At 44.6% G+C, this 19860-nt stretch overlaps 1 protein-coding gene across 2 annotated transcripts in view; it reads right to left on the bottom strand.

Moving 5' to 3' along the window:
* Positions 1–2372: 2372 nt before the first annotated feature.
* SSPN (sarcospan) overlaps positions 2373–19860 on the bottom strand; it is a 39967-nt gene continuing 22479 nt past the window's right edge. For both annotated transcript variants that reach the window (XM_013368514.3, XM_005507072.4), the window contains exons 2-3: positions 11620–11706; positions 2373–6144 (exon numbers count right to left, since the gene is read on the bottom strand). In XM_013368514.3, coding sequence (XP_013223968.2) covers positions 5779–6144; positions 11620–11676 — 423 coding nt within the window. In that variant the 5' untranslated portion in view covers positions 11677–11706 and the 3' untranslated portion in view covers positions 2373–5778. The remainder of the gene's footprint in view (positions 6145–11619; positions 11707–19860) is intronic.

The raw sequence follows: 19860 nt of genomic DNA, 5'->3' as shown, positions 1-19860 counted from the left end.
GGCTCCTGCTTGCATTAAGCAGCTGGCTTTCAGGTGCCTGTGCAAGGCAGGAATACCTGGGCACACCTGGGTGAAGTGGGGAGGCATTTGTAAGCTTTGGTGGGTCTCAGCTCCATGCTCTCTCTGCAGTCAGCCACTGCAAGCGGGCCTCAGTAGCTGCGCTCTATTGCAAAGATGGCATTGGGGGAAGGGAAAGCATTATGGTAACAAATTCAATATGCATTGCACGTACCTTCTTTTTAAAAAGGAAAAAAGTAATCCCCAGCTACCCCAAAAAAAGTTTGAAGTTTAGATGAGTATTTCAGACATTTGCTTGGACAAGGACATGGGAACTGGGTATCAAAACCAGAAGAAAAATGTTCCTCAGTGTTTGAAGATGCAATTGTCATTTATAATATTTGACTACAGAGCCGATTTAGCAGATGATAAATGCTACTGGCTAGTGACTACAGAAGGCAGCAGGGGAGAAGACAGCAAAAATCCCTGGGAGGGGGAACTGCAGAGGCCTGAGGTGAGCTAGCACCAAAACACATCTTCTTGAAGCCCTTGCTACAGGTGCTAACCTCTGTGCACAGACACCTAAAAATGAGCTCAGGATGACGTTGTTGGCTGAAGGTACAGCACTGCCTGACGTGACATGGCAGAGGGCTTCCACATTTCAGAAAAAAGTTAGCCCTACCTCAGGATTTATAATACAGGCTGACAACAGGAGAGATCCTCGGCTTCGGCCAAGTTGCAGCACCAAGCTCTACACAGTGCATGAGCCCATCTGGAGCAGCGGGTCCCCGCTGCCTGCCGTGCTGGCCTGTGCCTTAAGGAGGCTTCGAGCTTCATGTTTGGGAGTGAACTGCTGTTGTTCCTCTGCACCTCCCTTGAATCCCCCTAAGCCAACACCCTTTGCTAAGACCGAAAAACATTTTCCAGACGCAAGCATGTGTACATGTGTGGGTGGGTGGGGTGCAGGGGACTATGAAAATTTCAAGGGGAGGTATGACATCCTGGCTTTCTAAATATAGAGGACCTGAACTGTGGCTTCTCTCACACGCTAGCAGCGTGCTTTCTGTTTCAAAAGGCCCCAAAAGCAAATATTGCACTGGCTGGTAGCGCAAAAAAAAGAAAAAAGTTTAAAAAAGGAAAAAAATCCTACAAGTTGATTACAGCTTCCAGCACTCTTGTGCAGAGCTGTTTTTTAGGCAAAGCTCCAAGCGGTGCCCACGCAGATCTGAGCGGGTCGGCGAGGCGCAGATGGCCATCACGTGAAGGCGGTGGTGGGAGGAGAGGGCTGGTGGCAGCCCTGGCGGGGGCTGAGACCCAGCAGTGCTTCCCCTTTGTCCCGCAGCCCCTGCCCTTCCAGCAGCAGGAGGGGAGGGAGAGGAGCGCAAACTGCAGCCCCTCCTCGGGAGCGGGTGCTACCTCAGCCCCTGGTTGGGTTGAGAATGTGACATTTTGGCTCTGCGTAACGCGCTGCGTCTCGGTTCCCTTTTCGTTGCTGTTATTGTCACCCTGGTATTTGCATAGCACAACATTAAAATGCCTCAGAGCCAGAGGCAAGTGGTAGCTGCTGCTTCTCCTTTTAAAAAATAAGTAGTTATCCATGCAACATCATCACTGTCTGTGTGAGCTCAGGGTGGGGGGCACTCATGCCACCGGGGGGCTTACAGCCTTTGGAAAAGTTTTGCAGAACTGAATTTAATCGAGACTGATGATCTTTAAGTCAAGCTATAAAATCCAGCAGAGAGTTATATGCCAGTAATAGACCCTATTAGAGGGTCTAGCACAGTCTATAGAAAGGATCTCCTCTCTATTAAATTCTCTAGGGCTTGAGTTCTCATTTACACAAAGGGCCCTTTTAGCTGTGTAAAATGGCCATAAAGTAGGTGTAAAAATGATTGATGGTTTCTTTACAACCCCTTTACACTATGAAATCAGTGTAAAGTGGCCAGGGTGCAAATGAGAATCACACCTGGGTTTGTGAGAGTAAATTACATGCAGCCCTTTGTAATTTCTGTGTGTCCATAGTGGTTTAATACTACCCCATTCTGTAGAATTCACCCAGAGAATAAATTTTCAGGATTTAAAAAAAAAAAGTTATTTTCTTCAACACCTCTGTCCTTTCTGAGTGTTTTAGTTCCAGGCTTTCTCCCAGTGCAGTCTGTGTGGACTCTGACACTGGGAAAAGGCTGGGAGCTCTCTCAATGTGCTGTGGTAGGCGAAAATCCTTTAAGTTATACCTTCCAAAATTCCTGATCCGAGCAAAATACATTTTGTAAAACCATACCTGGGGGAAACTGATTCCAAACACTACCATGTCCATTTCCAGGCCTCTCCATTTTGATTTATGCTCTTGAGATATACAAAGAGAAGAGTTAGTGTTTGCTAGATCAAAATGTCCCATGTTTATTCATTAAGCACTAAAACACCAACAGAATATATGATGATTACTATTGCATTCTTCCAGAGAGAAGGGTTAAACTGCAACGTGCTGATTAGTGACCTGCAGCGGTGGCTCGAAGTGAAGGGTGGCTGGTACTGGGGTGCAGGAGCAAACTCTCTTATCCAGATCTCACTTCTCTTCCCCATTGCCACACCGAAGGCATCTGCAGCAACCCCGTGATCATCACTGCTGCATCTTTCGTGCTCTAGAGGAGTCCCAGAGAATTTAAGAACAGGGATGAGTAGACAGAGGCCAGGCAATGTGAGCCCAGCCCCAGTTAACAGGGAGGTGCCTGGGAAGTGGTGGCAGACAAGGCATGAAGACATGTGGGTGAGACAGAGGTCAAAGGATTAAGGAGACAAAAGCTCGGCTTCGGTGGAAACGCTGCTTGGCCAGGTCCTCTCCCACAACAGCTCTCTGCCACCAGCTCACACACAGGGCAACCTTTGCTGGGGCACTGCAGACGGAGTTATCTTCCGAACAACAAGGACATTTGTGAAAGGGCAGGGTGGGAAGCATGCCCTGCTCTGCCAGCGGAGCCTTCCTCTTGCTTGGCTGGACATCGTGGCCCAGCACCTGTAGGTGAGGGCAGGAGGAATCCCCAAAGTTCAGCTGTCGTTCAGCCTCCCCTTGTCCCTCTCCTGCTTCTTGTCATCTTTGTGGAGAGGAGACCCCGCATTTTTGGCCGGAAGGAGGAGTGGGTGCAGCAAGGGTCATATAGGTGGGAGACAGGTATATCCTCTGCCATATGCTTCGATAGAGAGGACAGCTGGAGCCGTGCAAGTGATGGAGGGCAAGACAACCTTTGAGTATGCACAGCAGGTGAGAGTTAACCCTGCACATCCATCTCATATGGGAGGCTGGCCCTGACATAGGTACACCAGTGTTGCTTGCAGGGTCTAGAACATGTCTTATGAAGAGCAGCTGAGGGAACTGGGGCTGTTTAGCTTGGAGAAAAGGGGGCTGAGGGGAGACCTCATTACTGTCTACAACTACCTGAAAGGAGGTTGTTGCCTGGGGGGTGTTGGTCTCTTCTACCAAGTAACAAGTGAATAGGACAATGGGAAATGGCCTTAAGTTGCACCAGCGGAGATTTACATTAGATATTAGGAAACATTCTTCCCAGAAAGAGTTGTGAAGCACTGGAACAGGCTGCCCAGGGAAGTGGTTGAGTCACCATCCCTGGAGGTGTTTAAGAGACATGTTGATGAGGTTCTTAGGGACATGGTTTAATGCCAGAGTTAGGTTATGGTTGGATTTGGTGATCTTCAGGGTCCCTGGAGTCAGGAGGGATGGGCTGGTTCCAACCACTGCACAGACAGCCCTTCTGATGTCAGTGGCCAGGTCTCACATCACCAACCCACCCTCGCACTCCACCGCTGTCTCAGCTTGCTCCAAGCATGCCTGGGAACCAGACTTAGGACTTTGCATGGGTGGCGACATGTGGGCAAGTGTTCGCTTGCCAATGTGCCCTGCAGCCACGCTTGCTAGTGACTGTTATTTTTAAGTGCATAAAAAAACCCCTTTGGAAGCTGGTCTCAAAAACTTTCATTTTCTGAAGCTCCTCGCAGCTTGGCAGAGAGCACCTTGGTGACACCACGTCTGCTCTAGAGGTACTTTCCACGACAAAAACTCAAGCACATACAGAAAGCGGTGCTCTAGGTGGACCACAGGAGACCTGACTGTGTTGTGTTCTTCCGGCCCTGGAGGTATGCTGGTCTAGCCCTGGCATGATGCATGATCACCATATGGAAGAACATTTTGGGATAGGATTAGAGCTACTTAGACAACTAGCTTCTGCTAGACTAAGTTTTTGACTCCTTGGTGGCTATTTTTGCTGCGGAAAAAGAAAGTTTTTCTTCTTTGAAGCCTTATAGAAATTGTGTTTGCTTCCTCTTTCCTAATGATTGTGGTGCAGTTTTTCTGGCATGTGATTGCTCCACCCTGCCTCAGAAACACCCTCGCTCTGGCAGGGATCGGGAAATCCCTAGTCAAGGCAGGGCGTGAGCACCAGCTGCCTTGCCCTTGCATAGCTATGGGCAGGCACTGCAAAATCCTGCCGATTCAGAACCACTCCTACGTTTAGAAGTCCATGCTGTGCAAGTAGAAATGATAGTTTGAGGGTCAAAGCGGCGTACTTGTCTTAGCATAAGGCTTGGTTTAAGGCTAATATGACATAAAGCACACTTTCATGGCAAAAAAGCACCATTTAAATGTGGCTTGTTATTCTCTGCTGCTTATTAAGAAATTGTTATTCTCTTGCCCTCATTATTATAAACTATGGCAGTCTCTTCTTGCTTACCTCCCTCCACCCCAATTTAAAAAACATTCATTGTTGCAGGGATATATCTTCAGGGCTGTTGGCCCAACTCCACTTTTGGTGTGTAAGGCTGATTGTCTTTAGAGTAGTTACACCAAAAATGCATTTGGCCTTTTGTGCTTGGAGCATAATTGGTGGAACTAGCTAGACGCCGGGTTTGGGAGCCTGCAATTACAGCAATGTCAGCATAGTTTTCAATGTGACTAGTGATGTAGGGTCCTCCACTTTCGGAGTGCAATTGGAAGTTTCTTAAATGGATCTTTTCTCATAAAGTGCTGAGCACTCACACTTCAGAAATCTGTCTGAAGTCTCAAGCAGGGCACACTGAATCACCATTAGTCAACCCACTCATATTGTTGTTTATTAGTAATTGGATTAGGTAAGCTATATCATTAGTCACTCTAAAAAAACTATGTATATTTTATATGGCAGTTGTCAATATATTCACTTTGCTGTTGGGCTCAGCCTGCACTTGAAGAGGTCTTGACCTCCCTTATTACTTTTCTGTATGTTAAATCCCCATCAGGTTAGCGTGGATTATACCCAGAACATCTAAGAGACAATATATTCCCTAAGCATGATCAGCATAAGTATAATTAAGCAGTATGGACCAGATTTTTTCTGGTGGCAATCAGTATAGCTTCTCTGAAAGCAAGAATAGATATCTATAATACTAGCAATGGAAATGGACCCTATTTCTTAACTGCTGTAGCCCTGCAGATGAGTTCCCAGTGAGTTTTAAGCCCTCATTTTGCCCATGGCTAATAAAGACCCTCTTTGGTGAGTATTTGTACAGCTGCATCTTAAGGACTTTGTACAGTCTGCAGATAGTCTCATAAGAGACTTTTAGCAAGAGCAGCTAGATGAAATGCTCTTAAAATTATTGAAAAATATATTAATTAAAACTGTGTGAATGCTTTTGTTTGTTGAAAACCTTATAAACATTTATCCATCCATGGTGTCTATGGTGGCAATATGCTGACATTTTCCGTTCCCTGGCTACAAGCCCCCACCAGCTCAGACCCTATACTTTCTGTTGCTGGCCTTCAGTAGCATTTAGAGGATAGAACCGAACGCCCACATAAAAGACCTGATATCTGTGTTTCCACATCACAAAGCAGGCCGACAGGCACACCAGGGCTGCTATTAGATTGAGAACCATCTGCAGAAGTAAGTACAGGTTGAGCGCGCTGGTGAGGCTGCCACAGTCAGCTGCGTCCTGGTAGATGAAGGTCCTACCAAGGGGGTCTGCAGTGTCCAGTTTGCAGTAACAGGTCTCGAGGATGGTATCACAGGTAAATTTTGTCATCTGCAAATAATGGTGTGCAGCAAAAGCGACTGCCAAAACACAGGCAACCAGAGCAAGGGCACTCAGGAGAAAATACATCAGCTGAAAGAAAGAAAAAAAACCTATATATACTCTTTTTCCAGCCATATAGAGAAGGAGTAATGCAGAATGAATGCATGCACATATACTTCACAGAGAATGCATGCATTCAATAGACTATCTGCACATTGTGTGTTTCGGAAATTGCAAGGTCATCTCAAGAATGATTAATTCTACCTTGCATATTCTACATGAGTAGAATTTTACAGCCTGATAAGAGCACCAAAAAATCTGTGTCTCTATATGGCCAGAAGCTTTATAGAGGGGGAGAGAGTATCTTCCTCTACTGTTGTACCTGCATTGGCTAGACTTACAGTCATCAGCTGAGAAAAATTACTGCAGTTGCCTTGAAGCAGAGTTGAGCAGACTGAGGCTTGGGCTGACATATTATCCCAGGCTGTGCTGAGAAGTAGGTGTTTTTGAAACTTTGCTCATGTGTTATTCCCTGCTCTTGGCTTGCATGCCCTGAAAAATCTGATTTATATTTGCAAATCAGGCAGTGATCAATCCCTTCCAAAACTTGCCCCATAAAGGTGCAGCAGTCCTTGAAAGACATAAGAGAGCAGCAAGCACCTTTCACGTCCCAGCACTGCCCCTGCTACAGCATGAGAAGGACAAGGGTCTGTTTTGTCACCCCCCCTAAGGTGGCTTTTCTCAAGGGTAGCTATGCAGAGTCCACCCCCACAAACACATGGAAACTGGAAGCAATTCAGAGCCTTTGTCACCTCTGGTTGCACCTGAGACCTTTGGATACCAAAGCATATGGACTTTCCTTGCTTTTGGTAGCTGGAACTGGCAGTTGCTGTGCTGCATACAAAACATGTGTGAATGTATATTAAAATCATATCCTGTGTTTAGCCAAAATAGCATCTTTGGTTCTGCTCAGCACTGTAAAAACATTTATTTTTCTTGGCATCTTATCTGTCAGACACATGGCATGACTGGGTTTCTGTTATTTTAAACAGGAGCTTCTCTCTTTCTCTCTTAACCTCAATACTGCAAGCAAACTATCAGTATAAAAGTGGGTTTTATGACCTTGAAACTCCAAGTCTGTGTGTCTTAATAAAATTCACAGTCCTGGTGTTTTTTGTCTTATAACTAGAGTGTGAATCGATCTTTGTATTCGGTTGCCAGCTTGAAAAAAAAAAAGAAATTGGGCTTATTGCAGATCTTAAAGCACCATATACATTTTCTTCCTGAAATCACCAAATTCTTACAGCACGATGTTGATTTCCAAGACTTGGCTACTATTAAATTTAATTATTTCCCCTGCAGCCTTAAACCAAGGGCAGCTTCAAAATGAGGGTGGCTCTTATTAAATGCTATTACTTTACCCCTGCAGCTTTCAAGGTAAAGGTCCATGGGAAAGGTGAAGCTGGAAAATGGGGACACCTCCTCATATAAAGCATAATGAAGCAAGCGCTGCTGACTGATGGGCCCTCCTCCGAACAAAGATGTGGTAATTTGTAGGCCTGTGACATTACTTTAAAATATGGTGCAAGTGTGTTTGATGGGGAAAACAAAAAAATGGACAAACATTGACAACCGCTTCTCTTCTCTGAGGGATGGAAGTTGTTCTGGGATGCAGAAGTCCTAATGGACTGGCTGGAAGTCTCTGGATTCAGACCAGCAAGAGACAGAATCAGCTCTTCCTAATAAATGAGATATTAAGCCAAGACTACACGGTGTGCCTTGGCCTCCCTGGCAGGTATTTAATTTAGCTGCCAATTTCTATCCAAAGGCAGGACAAAATAACATGAAATCCACAGCCTAAGCTACACTCTAGGTATGGTAAGCAAGAATTTGCCTGTTGTGTAGTTAAAGGGAAGGAAATCTCAGAATCCCTTTGAAATGCACTAAATACATGGGCAGCTCTTCCAGCAGTCCTCAGAGGTGAACAGAGATGCGTGGGGACATAGGGCGATTTCCAAATAGCTTATTATTCTCACAAGATGTTTGCAGAGGAATCTCCCTATGAGCTGCTGAAAATGAACACATTTCCAAATACCAAAGGTGAGGCAAATGCAAATACTGCCTGTGAGGGAGCATAAGACAGCGAGTGCTGAGATCCCATCAGCAGATTAATCACATGCCAGACCTGGAGGCAAATTCAACATCACAAATACAGCTCTGCCCAGGAACCAGAACTTGCCAATGTAAAACTGGTTTTTAACAGCCTCAGAGAGATAGGCACTGTGATGCTTAAATAGAGGAGAAATGGGAAGCGGGAAGAGACAGCACATGATGAGGTCAGAGCATGGCAGTTCATCCTCCTCCAGGCTCCTTATATGAGGAAGGACCATTTTAGCAATATTTCCTGGCAATAGTTTTGCTCTGTGCCAAAAAGAAAATAAAAAAAATAATAACTTAAGATGGATCGAGTTCCTCATGGAAGAGGCTTCTCATAGTTCTCACAAGCGAAACCAGAAGGGTTTGAAGAGGTGGATCCAGGGGACCCCTTCTGAAGGTGGTGGCTCAGGCACCAGCCTGTGCAGGGAACAGGAACCACAGTGTGTGTTATGGTGTGGGCTGCTGGGCCTGGGTGGGCAGGAGTAGAGGGTGTCACGCCACCCTGGGACGTGCTGTAACCAGCACCACACTGATCTGTCGAATGTTAGCAGATAGCCCAGCAAGTCCACAGGAATCTCAAGATGTGGTCTTTCCTTTTCTCTCCCTTTTTTTTTTTTTTTTTTTTTTTTTAAAGAGAGAGGATCTCCCCTTTTAAATAGACTCGTAACATGCTACTTTGTGGTACTGCACAACAGGCTTCTGGTGGACACGGAGATGGGGACAGGCATAAGTTCAGCCTGGCATTTGCCATTGTCCCCACAAAAGGCAAAACCACTCTCTCAGAGGTGATGGTCTCCCTTTCTCATAGACACATGGGGTGCTGTGGATACCTGCAGTAGTCTCAGTAAGGGACTTCTGCTGAAAGCAGTTCTAACACCTCCTTTTTTAACAGCATCCAGGGCTCATGCAAGTGTGAAGTGAAAGAAGCAGCTGTCGAGAGGGAGGAAGGCAGAGAGGACTGCATTGGGTCTCCTCCCATTTCCCACCCTGAGGGAGTCACTCACAACCCAAGTTGCTGGGCTCTGTCTCATGATTGTAATTTTGCATCCTCAGCCTTGTTGCTGAACAGCTAATGTTAATTTTTTTTTCTGTTCGGACACAGACTTTAACTGACATTTAACTGAAATATTCTCCTCTGCTCTGGTGAGACCCCACGTGGAGCATTGTGTCCATCTCTGGAGCCCTCAGTACAGGAAAGACATGGACCTATTGGAGAGGGGCCAGAGGAGGGACACAAAAATGATCAGAGGGCTGGAACAGCTCTGCTGTGAGGACAGGCTGAGTTGGGGTTGTTCAGCCTGGAGAAGAGAAGGCTCCGGGGAGACCTTATTGCAGCCTTTCAGGACTTAAAAGAGGCCTATAAGAAAGATGGGGACAGATTTTTTAGCACGGGTTATAATGACAAGACAAGGGGTGATGGTTTTAAACTAGAAGAGGGGAGATTCAGGCCAGGCATGAGGAAGAAATTTTTTACAATGAGGATGGTGAAACACTGGCCCAGGTTGCCCAGAGAGGTGGTAGATGCCCCATCCCTGGAGACATTCCAGGCCAGGCTGGACGGGGCTCTGAGCAACCTGATCTAGTTGAAGATGTCTCTGCTTCTTGCAGAGGGTTGGACTAGATGAGCTTTGAAGGTCCCTTCCAACCCAAACTCTTCTATGATTCTACAATTCTATGATTTAAAGATCTGAGATGTGATACTGGAGATTTAGATGAGCCTTGTGTAAGCAAAGCCCTGGTGGAGACTTTTAGCTCCTCCTTTGTTTAAAATAGGTATGTGCATTGCAGCCCAAAAGTGGTTCATCTGGAGAGGCAGTGAGGAGAGGAGGCACTTTGGGATAGTGGGTCCCAGTGGGGATGTGGGACAAGAGAGATGAACATCCTGGGATTGATCAAGTTTTGTAGCATGCCACAGTAGGAAATGCTGGGAAGGTGGATTATGGGGGAGGAGGGTGCTTGGGGTAGCCAGCAGTCCATGAGCTATTTATTGAACCAGAAGTCTTTCAAGGGAGACTTTAGCTCTAATTCTGCCAAGTGATGATCACCTGGGGAGCACTTAAGAAATGTTTATTTTCTTGCAGGAGCGATGGCTCATGTTCCCCACTGCCAGGGCGGGTGGTGTTGCTAAGGGTGGCAGAAACAACTGAGCTGCCCAGCCCGACATGCCATTCCCACCATGGGAGATGACTCCCTTCCTGCTTAGATGCCAAGTTCAATTTAATGCTGCAGGGCAAGCAATAAAAAGGCTGGTGTGGCAGCTCCCGCCCAGGCCAGCATCTCCCTGGGCAGCCATAAGGCTTACTTGTGAGTGTAAAGGTGACAGGGTGAGAATGTAAAGGCAATCAAAGGGCAGAAACAATTGTTCTTCTTCTCCTTTTCTTTATGTAAGCACAGGAGAAGCTTGAGGGAGGCACAAAAGACACACCGGGGTCTAATTTCTAAGGGAGGATGAATGCTGGGTTTGAAAAGCCACTCCTTGCATTTGATTTCCTTCTGCCTTTCTAAGTTAATAATCACCGTTTCTTTGTGTTGCTTGTGTCGGTATTTTTCTTTGTTATTATGTGTCTGCAAAATATTAAGAGCCCTGAAAATTACAAGAAGAAGGAAAAACAGACCAGAACAACAGAGGTCCCATCTGGAATAAGCATTCTCAGCCTTTCTTTTCTAACCTTCATTGACCAGTGTCAATGAAGCACAGTTTTGGGGACCGAGGTGGGGCATGGTGCCTGATTTCTGCGCCTCTCTTGTGATGCTCAGCTGGGAATTTACTTCATTGAAGAATGCTGGTCCCCATGGTTTGCTAACACTTTCTCATGTTCGCTAATACCCAACCCTGACACAAGGCACCACATGATGAGGTGCTCAGGAACAGCCTCTACCTCTCCCCTGTCATGAAGGTGGGCAGATAGAGATTTCCAGCCATAGTTTTTAATTTGCCTGTGCCCACACAGTTTCTTATTTCATGGTGAGGAGCAAACCTGCTGGGAAGGTGCTGAGATGGTTCTTAGATCACATTCAAAATTAAAACTTCATTTAAGTGGACCCATTTTATGCTACCCTGTCACCCAGCTCTCTAGGCATATATCTACTTCATCAGTAACCCACAACCTTTCACTGTATGCTTCCCCAATTATTCCACCTTTGTTGATGTGAATCTCTTTGATATTCTTAAAACATGGCAAATAAAAAGGTATCTTACTCTGATTTGAAATTTTGTTATTAGAGTTTCCCCTTTATACACTACAGTTTCTTCCTTAGCTGCCTGGAAAATAACAGAAAACCATTCTTGCATTTCAGGTGCATTTTCACTTCTTTTCATGTGGTCTTAAAAATATCCCCAGTATCAACTTTACTGATTATATTTGACAACATGAGAAGAAAAAGACATTTTTAAAAAAGTCAAGGTACCTTTACTGTGAACTGCACGCACGTCTTCTCGTCAGGTTGGTACGAAATACAAAGCATAACAAATCCCACTAAGGACACCACACAGACCTGCAGGGGAAGATTTAAAATGTGTAAAAGTTAAAAACCAAAAAAAAAAAAAAAAAAACAAAAAACCCACCTCCACATAAAAAACCCACCATTTTTTCAAGCCAAAACACCTTTCTGTGTTAGCAGGACTGTAACTCCAGGAGCAGTGTGGAGTCATTTGAGTAGAGCCTGCTGCCATGCATCTAAGAACCTCATGTGTAAATGTACTTGTGAGGAGGGAAGAGCTTTAACTTTCACTTTACAGACACCAAGGCACAAAAAAACTTAATCAGAGTGACTTCTTGAATCAGACCTACAAAGACACATCCCAGAAATAGCCTCCCGGATGGGTTTCGAGGTTTTGTCCATGTAGCTAACTATCAAAAAGGAGCAGAAGGCATATGAAGTTGGGCTTGCAAGCCCCAAAAGCAACATCCTACATACCAGTGGATGCTGACAGGGTTTTTATGTCACCAGTACAGGTTGTAAGTCAGCAATCATAGCTGCTGCTGGATAAGAAGCAGCACATTTTAGAGCAGAGACTTTCAGCCTCTTCCAGAGTGAACACCATACCAAAGAAGACATCTCCCCTGCAATCTGAGACTCCATTTTAGCCCCGTGGCAGTAGTTGCTGATGGTTAACAGCAATAGAAAAGTATTTATGCACTTTATTATTAATTTAGCCATCTGTATTATTAATTCAGAGACTGAGATCTATTTGCAGGAACAGATATTCACTGGTAGGCATTTTCCAGCAACATAAGGAGGGAAGCTCCTGCTCCGAGCAGCTAGCCCAATTAATACGATTTCCTTTTTAAAATAGTGCTATTTGGCCCCACCATGGTGCTAAGCACTCAACTGCCTTTCTCTCCCATATTTTTGGAGGACCAGTGAGCAGACTTCACAGGAGGAACACAGGACCTGCAGCTCTGCAACCAGACTGCTGCTTTCTAGCAGCTTCCTCCATGACAGGACAAGAGGAACCAGGTCCCCAGCACCCACTGAGGGCTGCCCGGGGCTGGATCAGGGCACACGAGGAGTCCCGACCTCAGCTGTGAAGGAAGAGAATGTTGTTGGTGGCTGGAGCTACTCTGGGAGCAATCCATGCGTGTTTGGGTTGTCTTGGAAAAATACGGGAGTCTATAGCATGCAGGCATTTTTAAATGCCACTTTGTATCACACCTTTAAAAAGGCCCAGGTATGATGAGCCTTAGCCTGTACCTTAGCTGACGTGGGCTAGCATGCTTCCAAAGGTGCTAAGGCTTGTCTTCATGCAGGGCTGGGAGCAAACTTTGGCCTCCTTTCTAGGAGCATCTTGATCATAAATGATAGCTATTACATTCCCAGTGATGACAGCAAGAATCTATACTTTTTTCCCGCTTTGTCTTCCTTTGGGGGTTTTGGACACTTCTCATTAATTTGAGGCTTTCTGCTTTCCCAGAGCAGTGGGATTTGCCCTCTCGGTCCAGCCCTGGGTGCAAGTTGCCTTTGCTCAGGGGTGGAACTACTCCACGGAGATGCCTGCAGGAGTGTGGGGCTCCTTCACAGCCTCATCCCTGCCTGCTCGCTGCACGCTACGGCAGTGCTGTTCACATCCAGATTTCCAGCTCCACAGGGGACTGCTTGACCTGCAGTGAAAAATACGTAACTGTCCTTTTAGGCAGCAATGGTTAAAACCATTTCTTTTATTATCCGATGCGTAAAATACTGAGTTTTTCTTTATATCTGCATTGTTGGTGTAAGGCACTAGGCAGCAGCCCTGTAAAGGAAGAGTGCCTCTCAACACATGGATAGTCAAGTCCCTCAAGAACCTGTGTGATTAATAACACTTTTTCCCATAAAGTTTTATTTCATGTCATTGCAGTGGGACATTAATAGGAAGTATTGCCTCAGAACATTTCTAAAGAAAGCGTCAGTATTATTTACTCCTTTCTATGTCATGTGTATTTATATTCTAGTCCTATGACTTACACACGGCCTCCAATTTATTTGTTTTCCTCTTTTTATTGTTGACAGCCATAGCTGACAGTGTTGTCGGGGGAAAAAACAACGTTTCTTGTCAAAGGTCCTTCAGTGTTGGGTTTTTTTTGCCCTAGAGTGCTTCTGTGTGACTCAACCAGGTTTTATTTCTCAGGATTAATCGTCTATGTCCTTGGTGCCTTGCACTGTATATTAATCTTTTAATTCAATTAACATGCCCATAAAACTTAAATCTTAAGGAGATCATATCTCTAGTAATATCCAAATGATAAACTCCCTCAGTGGCAGTAGTGACTGAAGGAAAGAACTTGCAACGGGAACTAAAAAAAGAAGAAAAAGCTTAAATACACTCATATAACGTTACAGCCTCAAATTCATGTGAAATCAAAGGGGCTGCTCACATCAAAGCTAGACCTAAGTATCTTCAGGATCTGGTGCTGAAGGATCTTGTTATGAGCAATAAATCAGATTTGTTTTGCTTTAGCTACACCAGTGGGAATTTACACTGGCATGAACCAAGGGCCAGATTTGCCTCCAGGTTCCTCCCGTGAGACGTCATGGGACTATGCCCGCTGTCCCATTCCTGTTCCCGTTTTCCCACAGAAGGCTGACAGAGCTGCATTCATTTCGAGGGCAGAGTCGGATTCTGATGGTGGAATTTTCTCTCTACCATCATGTGCCTCGCACAACTTCTGCAAAAACCCTGCTGGCTTTAAATGCGGCAGGATCAGACCTCCCTCTTCAGAAAGCTTCTCATACAAAAGACTATCGTTTAAAAGGATTTCCATTCCAGCACGCGCTTTCTAAAGTTCCTCTAGGATTTAAATAATATACTCAGGGATACTTGAAGAGGCACATTTGTAGAGAGGTATTTATAAAAGATTACACTGGGTCAGGATTCTGGCAAGTCCTGGCCGGGATATTTCAGAAGGCTTAAGTATTTCTTTTATAACAATATACCAACATGTTTTTTTAACCAGAGAGGTGTATTTTTGTAAGTGACGGTAAAAAATAATGTTGCTGAGAATTATGACCCATATATGTTCTACATTTTGGTTCTTTAAAGGTGAATTCACCCATTGGAGCAAACCGAAATGTGGAACATTTATACAGAAAACAGCTTTATGCTTCTATTTTACACATTATTAATAGATCAGTTCTGAATTATACCTGTGAAATGCAGTAGAATAACTATAAAAATCCTGTGGTAAATACTCGTTAGGACTTGCTAAATGACTAAGACAGCTGCATTACAGCAGGCACATTATGGATGCTGTTGATGCTGATTGCTAAGTAGCATTAGGTAATCCTGCGTCCTAGCACTTCAGTAGCCATTGCAATATCCCAGCGTGAAGCATGTATTTCCTATGCCTTATTGACTAAGCACACAACATAAAATGCGATTGAACTTGCTTTAGCACTTGCTTGCCACCAATCGATATGCATTTGTTATACAAATAAAATACATTCTAGAAGAGCTGTAGAATAGTCGTTAATTAGACCATGTCTTGTAACTGTTCTCTGGAAATCTATAAATATGCATTTCTATGCTGAGTAAATTTCAACTCAAGCTTATTTCAAGATTTTATACTTCTAAATTTTCCAGACAGACTAACACACCCTTTGCTGAGTATGTGGTGATGTGAATGGTTATCCAAGGAAATAATTTAAATTTAGAAAAGTACTGTCTAGAAAAAGACTCAAATGTAATACAGATGTATTTAGGAAGGGTCCAGATTTAGTGCTGGTTAAGGTATACTCTGTGAAATCCTCTAGTTCACAATCCAGGAAAACAGCTGTTTACTGGAGCTGGCTGAAAAACTTTAAAGCTTATACTCTAGAAAAGTTTCAACGCTATTTCTTTTTAGCGGGAAGCAGTAGATGTTCCTTCCATTGGGCAGAAACATCTCAGGGCTGAAAAGTGACTTAAGAATTCATTTTTTTTAAACCACAACCCAAACAGAAATAGGTATTTTCTAGGTTGCTCCCACCCTAAAAAGAGCTAGAACCTGATGTTGTGAGAACTGAATTAAGATGCTATAGATTGCAGCAGGACCTGACCCCAGCCTCATTGAGGAGTGGGTCCCAGTTGATTTGCCTGGGAGAATCTCTGCACTCACGGAGATCTCGTGTGTGCACAGTCCTTGCCTCTTGGGGACTTTGGCAAACTGACTCTCCCTGTACACACACACAGATTGGCACAACTGGGTGTTTCTCACAGCTTGGAGCCTCACACACTGCTGTAAAATAGATGGTCCAACAGTGAGACTGCAACCATACCGCAACGTACATTCAGCACTTGCAAGGAGCATGTTTTTACACATCTTGATCACCTTAAAACCAGAACTCAAGTAGTAAAGAAGAAGATAAATCTCAAGGTAGCCAACCTTGTCCCTTCCACTAAACCTATTACACTTCTGAAAATAGTCACGGGTGAGAAAAAAAGGCTCATCATCTCCAACAAGAACAAACACAGGTGGCAATGCAGAAGGGCATTTGGACAAACCTATGGACATTGCAAATCAGTAAGGACCATGAGGCTCAGGGCAAGGGAGCCTCTCTCCCTGTCCTCAACTCCCTGCAGCTCACTTGCTTTTGGTCCTGCAAGGACTCAGCACAAGGTGTATGAGCAGCACAAGGACACTCCATGGTAGTGACGAAGATGGTTATGTAACGTACAGAACTGAGGAATATGAACACATAGGGCACAAATTTCCGCTGTGGTTTGCATTCATTATCTTTGCACGTTGACATATTAATGTGGTTTGCTTAATTTCAACAGATTTCAAAACCACAGATTGCTCTAATCCATCTGCATCTCTCCCTTGTATGTTTGTGAAAGTGGTTTTTCTTATCTTGCTACACTTTTAGCCCAGGAGTTGCTAAAGAATAGGTGGTTTTCTCCAGCAAAGAGCTTTCTTCCCAGAGAAAACCCTGGGAAACTCTGGCATGTGAAGCTGGTAAAGCGGGAGATCTGGAAACACCCACAAAGACATGATGGAAGGAGGCAAAAACCTAGTTCAGGGGAGCACCTTGGGTCTATGCCACAACACAAGACATATGCTGCAAACACTCACAAAGACATACGATAGCTCATCCGCTCTTTATCTGTGTAGCGTGGCTAAGACCGCCACATGAACACGTCTCACGATTTGAGCTGTGTCCATGATTATGAAGCTATGGCAAGCCATTATCTCTATAGTCATAAGATTACCTAGTCTGAGGAAACCTGTTTGAACAATCTTCCTCTCTGAATCTCACCTAGGTTTTTTGCACAACCATAACCCAGCCAGGAACTCTGTTTCCCTTCCTCCTTCCCCTTGAGGCTATAGCTGGAACAGGGGTCTAAAACACAGAGGAGTCCAGCATTAGATCAGCACTTGGCCAGGTGTCACACAGAGCTCTGCTGTGCAGCTACCTTCTCAAACCATTATTTGAAAATATTTTACCATTTCTTCCCATCAAGGTTTTCCACTCTGTACCAGATCAAAATAAAAGTATGGATTTCAGCTAATCAGGCATCAATGCATAGTTACTCTTAGAAAATGATGAGATTTAATGGCAGACAGCTCTGAAGAATACAGCTCTGATGCTGCATACGTACATGGCAATAAACAAGCACTGGAAACATCACCAGAGCATATTTCATGCAGCCTACCTCATTGCATTTCATCCAGAGTTTCACATACTCCGGAGACGGTGCAATTAAATACCTAAACTTGGAGGCTGTTCTTGAAGGCTGTCCTCTCTCAATCTTTTTGATGTTTTCCCATGGCCAATTGAAGCTGCATTGTTTAAAAACTGGATGCCTGCATGACTATAATTTCCACTAGCTGCTTTGATGGCACTAGTTTTTAAGTGTTATCTTTCATTATAAATTGAAATCTGCTTCCCTAATAACAAGCAAAAGTTAAAAACCCAGAAAGGCTGTATAGGAGGTAAAGCCTGACTGAAAGCCACCTCCACAATTGCTGCAGGAAAAGATGTCAAAAGCAACAACAAAAAAAACAGCAAGGGGCCAGGTCTAACAATAAAGTGTCTCTCTTCTTTCAGGCTTTAAAAGGGAAGACATTTCAGGAGTTTTTAAATAACACAGTCATCCCCCATGTCAATATGGAAGGGGGTCGGTTGCCTCCTGCTCTAGCTGGGGATACTTCCCAATTATTGACCTTCTCTAGGAAGATAAAAAGGTTACCTCACACATAAAGTGGTTGTCTGATGCTTGGCACGGCCACCACCGTGCAGCCACAGCATCCGGCCTCATGGAAAAACGTTACATCCAGCAGGTGGGAGGATCCAGAAAGAGAGAGACAAGGGAGGCTGATGGGGGCTTACCCATACGGGTTTGTCTCATTTTATTGTGTGAGGGACCACCTGCAGAAAGGCTTTTAGGTGGGAACATCTACAGAGCCTCATCTGTGGGGAAACTGTCAGAGACAACATGGCCCTTGAATTGTTTTGTGACAGTGAGACAGGGAAACTATGTACACTATGGGAACAGCTACTGGTACAGCAAGCCCCTTCTGGTCCAGAAGAGCGCAGGTCTAGCCAACCACAGATAATAATCAGGTTGCACTTAACCCCAGTTTCTAATTTATATCACTTTATGGCACAGAACTGTCCTTTTTTTTTTTCCCCTGTAAAAATGCTTCATTCTTTCAGCATCTGTCTCATAACAATGTTCTCAAAGCTTCTGTTTCATGGTTACACATGACACCACCATTGTACCCATTTTTAGGATGAAAATTCAAACCCCCGTCTTCTCTCTGACACCAGCTTCTTCCATTGCAAAAATCCAGCCTAATTTTAAGGGCCTTGCTGCTTCCCTGGGAACTGGGGGTGCCAGAGCAACTTTTCCGAGAGCTGTCCAAGCCAAAGAGGGTTGCTGGGAGCTTGTCACACCACCTTCCTGCCCTTCCAGCCTCAAAGCAACACAGACCCTGACAAGCTACTGAGGCAGAGGCTGGGTCAGCACTGCCTGTTGCAGGCAGCACTGTTGATTTTGGCACTCAGGTTTACCAGCCCACAACCACGTGCTTAGTCAGTGGCAGGACCCGCTGTCTGAGTCAGACTCTCATGCAGAAGTACAGCAGTTAAACAAACATCTCAATTATCAGCAGCTGATAGGGATATGCAGCATCGGAAGATAGTCCTGTCTGTTTGCTACCCATGTTGTACTAACCATCAAAAGATCTTCAAAGCATGAAAACCAGCCAAACTCCTCTGCCAGCCCTGTCCTATGGAGGTGTTGTCCTGCACCATTCCCTTATGCTGCCTCACGACACACTTGCTTTTCCCCCTCATCTACCGAAAACCATTCCTTGTAGCTGGGTTTTCCAGCCATGGTGAGATCTTCATTTATGTCACCTATTCTTGTCTACGAGCTGCTCAAAGCAAAGGATTTTTTTCCTTTGGTGAAGGTTTTGGTTTAATCTTTTTACAGGTACTTTAAAAAAATATATGAAAACTTAAAGACACATAAATAGTTTTGACCACAGGTAAATGAAGGATAATTAAATTGCTTTTTCAGTTGGAAGTCTGCCTGCCTTTCACCCCACAAAGCAGCACATCAGAGAAGCCAGTGCTTGAACGGTACAGCCAAAAGGTAACAAGGCATGGCTACCCCCTGGGTTAAGCTCAGGGACCCTCTGGCCCCAGGAAACACCTGAGGAGATGTGACCCTGAAAGCTCCAAGCAGCAAGTAGGAGGAGATGTGACCCTGAAAGCTCCAAGCAGCAAGTAGGATCAGAGTTCATAGGCTGGGGACTCGGCCCATGGAAGATCTTTTGAGACAATGTTAGTAATAAGCTAAATGACAGCTGGAGCCACAGTTGCTCTCTTGAGCTGCTTGAGAAACAGATTCTTTAAAAAATACTTTTAAAATCCCAGTTTTATTTACATCCATGTATATATGGATTTTAAATAACTTTCTGACATAAATAATACACACCCTGGATTATGATTTCTGATGAGTGTTTTTGTAACATTCTTAACTGCCCAAGTCTGTAAAATGGGTCTGAAAGGGAGCTCTCCCATGAAAACTGATACTCTCTACTTTTAATCACAGTGGAAATAATCTAATAGCAGAATTTTTCAAGGAGAAATACATCGTTTATTCGTCTGGGTGTCAAAAGGCCACAAGCTAATGAAAAAGAGTGAAAAGGATACCATTAATATGTACTGCTTCTGCAATGC

This window comes from Columba livia, chromosome 1, assembly GCF_036013475.1.
Source record: "Columba livia isolate bColLiv1 breed racing homer chromosome 1, bColLiv1.pat.W.v2, whole genome shotgun sequence".
NCBI classification, from domain to species: Eukaryota; Metazoa; Chordata; class Aves; order Columbiformes; family Columbidae; genus Columba; species Columba livia.
The sequence above is the reverse complement of the archived record's forward strand: the minus strand, read 5'-3'. Positions and strand labels throughout refer to the sequence as shown.